This window comes from Priapulus caudatus, unplaced genomic scaffold (genome assembly GCF_000485595.1).
Source record: "Priapulus caudatus unplaced genomic scaffold, Priapulus_caudatus-5.0.1 Scaffold16, whole genome shotgun sequence".
In the NCBI taxonomy this organism is placed as follows: domain Eukaryota; kingdom Metazoa; phylum Priapulida; class Priapulimorpha; order Priapulimorphida; family Priapulidae; genus Priapulus; species Priapulus caudatus.
Genome location: NW_014577077.1, coordinates 991,369 through 997,474, shown reverse-complemented (window position 1 = coordinate 997,474; position 6,106 = coordinate 991,369). Strand labels below are relative to the sequence as shown.

At 50.6% G+C, this 6,106-nt stretch overlaps 1 protein-coding gene across 6 annotated transcripts in view; it reads right to left on the bottom strand.

Moving 5' to 3' along the window:
* Positions 1–637: 637 nt before the first annotated feature.
* LOC106810371 overlaps positions 638–6,106 on the bottom strand; it is a 100,843-nt gene continuing 95,374 nt past the window's right edge. For 5 of the 6 annotated variants that reach the window (XM_014813693.1, XM_014813720.1, XM_014813701.1 and 2 more), the window contains 4 exons: positions 3,950–5,958; positions 3,654–3,758; positions 2,610–2,951; positions 638–1,747 (listed from right to left, as the gene is read on the bottom strand). In XM_014813693.1, coding sequence (XP_014669179.1) covers positions 1,676–1,747; positions 2,610–2,951; positions 3,654–3,758; positions 3,950–5,958 — 2,528 coding nt within the window. In that variant the 3' untranslated portion in view covers positions 638–1,675. The remainder of the gene's footprint in view (positions 1,748–2,609; positions 2,952–3,653; positions 3,759–3,949; positions 5,959–6,106) is intronic. The other variant, XM_014813729.1, reaches the window with a different exon arrangement.

The window sequence follows — 6,106 nt, the reverse complement described above, 5'->3', positions numbered from 1 at the left end:
CTCGTTTGCTCTGTTATTACACGTGAACACACCTGTGAACACACCAAGTTAATTATATTACCACTGAAGTACCTTAAACCATCTTTGACGTTATTGTATTTTCCTGAAACGGGCTAGATAAATAATACACGAAAATTACTATTGTCAAATAATATAGCATTGCACCACGGACCTACTCAGGGGCGGATCCAGAAGGGGGGCCGAGGGGGCCCGGACCCCACCTTTTTACCACAAAAAAAGGAAACAAAGCTTACACGCGCGTGCACACACACACACACACACACACTTCTCTTATATTGTCTCCATAAAAAAATCTTGTTTAGCGCTAGTTTTTCTGATAAAGATTTACTTATATATATGTAAATTCGTTATAAAAACCTAGAAATGGGCAAAGAGGGGTCCTCAGGCGTCCGGGGACCGGATCTGATAAATTTTTGCATTCTAGACATCAAAATTACTGCTCAGATTCTCTCAGAATGCACCAATTTTTTTTAAAAATCTTGGGGGAAATCCCCCAAAGCATACACCCCCTAAGTGGCCTTTAAAACAGCTTTTTAAAACACCAGAAAAAGTAAGCAGGAAAAAGTGCCCTTTATTTCTTCCTGGACACCCCCTTTTCAAAAATCCTGAATCCACCCCTGCTACTATAGGAGCCATAATCCTCTGATTTGATGAACACTTTTCTATTACTGCTGCACATTCTCGCTTTATTTCAATCAGTGATTGGTTAATTTATTCCACATGCGTGCTGTGGTAAATCTACCAGTATATATATCGCCATATACAACCGAATATTTACCACAGCGCCCCAAACTTAACATGCAACTAAGACTGTGTAGCCAATTATGAAATGTAAAGAATTTGGTATACACTTGCTTAGCTACCACATTGGGCGGAATCGTCTGCTTAAACCTTCAACTCTATAATTCTATATTAACTAGCTTCTGTACATAATTTTACTGTAGTAATTGCACACCTCTTGACACGCTCCATCTGCATACAATATATTCCCATTCAAACGTGGGACGAAAGGCAGACTAGCAGAACCTATTGTTAAATACTAAATTATTAATTAATATACGGCCTATTAGTTATTATGCACACATAAAAAAACTTATTGTAAACGAGAATATTATTGTCAAGTCGAATTAATTAAGTAATAGTCTAGTGTAAATTATGCTCAGATAACATATCTGTTGGTGTGTTCACAATCCGTCTAACATTTTGCTTGTACGAGAAGCATTTGTACTGCTTATGTGGACCAATGTCTAAACCGAACACTGTTACATCATCGTATCATATGCTTACAGTGGCCCTACTGATGCTTCGTCATGACTTGCTGACACATTCAGCATCGTCACTACAGGCTCCAGAGCTGCGTATTCTGGAGGTGGAAGTTCCAGTCCGACATCACCTTTCCCCATCGTCACCATCCAGTTTCCCAACAGCCACCATAGTCTCTCATTTTGCGTACAGCCTCTAGACGGCCACTGTCCTCTCTCATTTCGCATCCGGTTTCACGTCGACCACTTTCGCCTCTCGCTCCATGCTCAGTTCCCCGATGTCCTCTGTCATCTCTCGTTTGGTGTCTGTCTTTCTAATGGCCACAATGCTCTCTCAATTCGTGACGGCCACCGCTGCGTCTCATTCTTCGCATCTGGTTTTTGATAATGTTTTAGAATGTTTCCGACGAGCTGCGAAAGATGACCGAAGATGGCTCTCGATGAAATGACTTACTTGGCGAAACCTGCAAGAAGCCATGTCACTAATCGTTAGCAACCAGTTTCATTACACGCAAGATGTCCGATTTGCACCAGCTTGGCACTGAACTGTCTCGTTACTAATTTACCGCCCACCCCACCTTGGCGAAAATTTCGGGGGATTCCCTGACGCTAAATTTGATCGCTGGCTGCAATGTACTGCCGGTCTGCTTCTTTGTGGGTTGCTTTTAGTTACAGTGTATGCATGAGTAAGCAGGGTTAGGCATACTATAGCTCATAGGGTCTATGTCACCCAGGTTGCTGCCGAAACGTACCCTGGTAACTATTTGATATGGTTAGGGTTACTGTTAGGGTTAGGGAGTAGGCGTAGGCGACTCCCTAGACTCGTTAGTGGAGTAGGCGAGGTACGGTCCGGCATATTAGATAGTATCAGGGTACGTTCCGGTATACCCTGGGGGACATAGACCCTCTTAGCCATACTATAGGTACCATAGGAAGATGGTATAGTTTTGTGGGTTGTTGTTAGCTGTGAACAGGTAGGTAGGTGGTCCAAGGTTATGGAACGATATTAGTGATGATGGTAGGTAGGTAAAGATAGGCTCAAGTTTCATAGCCTTACTGTATGCACATAGTTGCATGGTGTGATGTTAGTTATATGGTAAATATGGAGGTAGATAAGAGGTGGGTATAGGTTGTATATAGCATTACATTAGAGGTATAGTCATGGCTTAGTTAGGCTGCTAGTTGTGTGCGTGGGTGTGTGCGTGCGTGAGTGCGTGCGTGCGTGCGTGCGTGCGTGCGTGCGTGCGTGCGTACGTGCGTGCGTGCGTGCGTGCGTTATATACAGGTAGACTGTGTTGGAGCATGGCCACTGTTTGCACTCGTCACCTGACGTAGACCAGCTATTCCACCGGAGCTCGTTATAGCTTTTATCACGTCATCCTTCGGGGACTTTGGCACCGCTGGCACTTGCTCCTCCTTCCAACTGTTTGAAGCCACCTCTGACCTTTCACGCGGTAACGAGCGATCATTCGCAACGTGTGGCGTCTTTCCGTTGACCACCACGGTAAAGTTACCGCCGCCATCTAGTGGCTTGTCAATGTTTGAACTGCCCGCCACGCTCCCATTGGCTAACATGAACCCGACACCTGCGTCACCATTGGCCACTGCGTTATACCCTGGTGCATTCGCATTCACTACCGTAGCAGAGAGTGTAGAGTTAGAGTCTTTCTAGAAGAAAAGTAGCAGAGAACAAAATAAAGGTGAAGCTGCGTAAAAAAGTCCAACACCAAATTTTTTAAATAGCGAATGAAATAAATTTGAAGGTATATGCTCCCTGCACACCAGTTACTCCCTATACAGCCTGTGAAGGGCCCTGCAAAAAAGGGCTTGTACAAAGCGCAGCTGAGCTAGCTCTACCACTATAACTTCCACCGTTCTACATTTTAATACAAGTGATAAAGCTAGCGCTACTGCTGTGCCAACATTATGTGACATGCGTGCCAAAAGAACAACTAAAACCAGAAGGTGTAAAGATGACGTGATCAATAACTCGTTGCTTGATAACTCTTGAATGAATCCGAGCTCTGTACTCTCCCAGATCTAAGTTTTTGATGTAAAGCCAAACCTCCGTTTTATAGAGGTGGTTTCACTTTAAAACTGTTACTGATCGGGATATACCAAAAGTGTTCTTTATAGGCCAGCGTCTATTACATAAAGGTGACCACTAATTCAGGGTTGACTGTATGCACTTACTTGGGAATCAGATATGTTCAAAAGATGCAAAAATGCTCATGAATGACCAGACCATTGAAATATTTCGCAATTCTGCAACACCCAAGGCCACTTCACAATTCACAAACCGATGCTGCACTACTGAACAACAATGGGACAACATGGAGGCAAACTGAGACAGTGTGTGTTGAGCCCCACCTGTCTCGTTGCTGGTGTTGGAGTCCCTCCTGCCTCGATGATAGACTGCAGCAGGGACTCATGCGGAGTCTTCTCTGGCGGCGGTAAGTGTGCACGATCTTCACCCTGAGCGTGACAGACAACACGAAAACACGATGAGTGCACAGACGTACGTATTTTTTTACACATTTTTTCTTTTTTATCTGTATCATCAGTGATTCATATCCTCAATAAAGAATGATGAAACAAATGATAGAATGAGAAAGAACGACAAGAAGAAGATGATGACGAAGAAGAAGAGCAGCCGTCACGCATACCTTCTTTAAGCCAGTCGATCCGCCCGTGTTTCGGATTGCGATCATCAGCTCCTCTCGTGGCGCCATCTTCGGGCCAAACCTCGGATCGCTCTCGCGCACCTTCCTCTCTGACACAGGCTTCAGCGCTGCGCGCAGCGACTCCTTGCTGATCGGAAAGTAGCCGGGCGAGCTCAAGCTTCTCCGCATATCTGGCGGCGGCGCCGGTGGGGGAGCCGAGTACGGCTTTGGCGAGTAGGCGCTCTTCGCAAACCGGTTCGTCGTCGTCGGCGCGGCGACCCGCACGCTGAAGTCGACGGGAACAGGCGGGGCAGTGGTGGCGCCCCCCTGCTGCGTGTGCGGCGGCTGCTGCTGCTGTATGAGCTGCTGGTTGAGCATCTGTCGCTGCAGCTCGCTGAGCACCAGGAGGCGCTCCTCGGGGATTGCCGCGTTGTGCTGCAGCAGCTGCTGGTTAGCAAGGATCTGCTGCTGCCACGCGCTCGCCTGGCTCTGCAGCGCCGCAAACTGCCGCTCCAGATCGTCGCCAGGGGGCGCCACCGCCGCGTCCCCGCCGATCTTCAGGCTGGTGACGGTCTTGCGCGGTGCGGCGTCGCTCTGCCTGGCGGTCATCCAGGGCGGCTTGTACTCGGCATGTTTCGCCGGCGGGATGTGCACCTTCGGACGGCTGGTGGCGGAGACGGGCTCGCTTGCCGTGTAGGGTCGCGCCGACATCACTTCGGCTGTGGAGTGGCAGCGTGTCTGCACTGCTGGCGCCCGTCTGCTCGTTACCGAGACGCTCGCCTCCGAGAAGTTCTGTGCAGCGCCCGTGACAGAAAACGTCGCTGCAGCGGTGGCGCCACCACTGTGGGTGGGCGCGGCGGGCGTCAGCTCGAACCGTGTCGGATGGTTTCCTGTATCGCGGTCGTTGAATTGACGCTTGCCTGTCTCTTTCTTATCGGATGGCTCGCCAAACCGCAGCGGTGGCGCCACCTGGTAGTTATCAGGCTGCTCGCCAAACCGCAGCGGTGGCGCTACCTTGCGGTCATCGGATGGCTCACCAAACCGCATCGGTAGCGCCACCTTGCGGTCTTTAGATGGCTCGCCAAACCGCAGCGGTGGCGCCACCTGGTAGTTATCGGAAGGCTCGCCAATCCGCAGCTGTGGCGCCTCCTTGCGGTCATCGGAAGGCTTGGTAATCTGCAGCGGTGGCCCCACATGCGGGGCATTGCCGATGGCGAGGACCGTGCGAAATACAGGTCGGTCGCCGGTGGCAACCGGCTCCGTGTGCAGTCCACTGCGCTTCACCGACGCAAAGTCTGTCAGGTTTACAGTGATCTTCTTCTTCGGCCGCTGAGGAAGCGGTTGGTATTGCCAGTCCAGCACGTCGTCTACCGGTGTGGTGTCTGTCGCTCGTGCGGCTACCGATCCTGCGTCTACCGCTCTGCCGTCTACGGACCTGGTCTCAGATGGTCTGGCATTTACCGGCCCTGCATCATTTGTTTGGCTGATATCAGGCTTCGACTCTTGCTGCTGTCGCGCGATGTGAACCTCTTCCTTTTTTATTTGTCGCCGCGCCGCGTATCCCCCGGCGTCTTCTGTCGGCGCGGCCTGCCTCTCGCTTCGCACCGTCGTTGCCACGGTGACAGTCTCCCGGCTCGCGTACGAGCCCTCGGCCGACCTCGATTCCCGCGACATCGGCGCTTGCTTGCCGACGGTGGTGCCCCCCTGTGGCCGCGTGACGTCGTCGCGGATCGGCGTCGCCGTCTCAATGTTCTCGTCTGCCATGATCTGATTGAAGGAGGCGACGATCTGCTTGCGCACGCCATCCTGCTCGCTGCCAGGGGGCGCCGCAAGCAGCAGCGATTCCGAAGTCGCGTCGCGCTTGGAGTCAGCGCTGGCAGGCGGCGATCGCGGCGTGGACACATCGTCGGTCTTCTTGGTCGCCTCGAGCTCGCTGGTGGTGGCGTCGCGCACGATTGCCGACGTCATCGAGTGCATACCCTCGACAAACTCACTCACCTCGAGTTTCGGCGCTGCAACGATCGTGAGAGAGAGCAAGCGATTAGAGATGAAGATATACGTACGTGTTTGAAGAAGAGATTATGTTATAGGGGTTGTAGTTTCACTGGCGAAAAACATTGTTTAAAGCAAAAACAGAGCTAACTGACAAATGAAATGCTC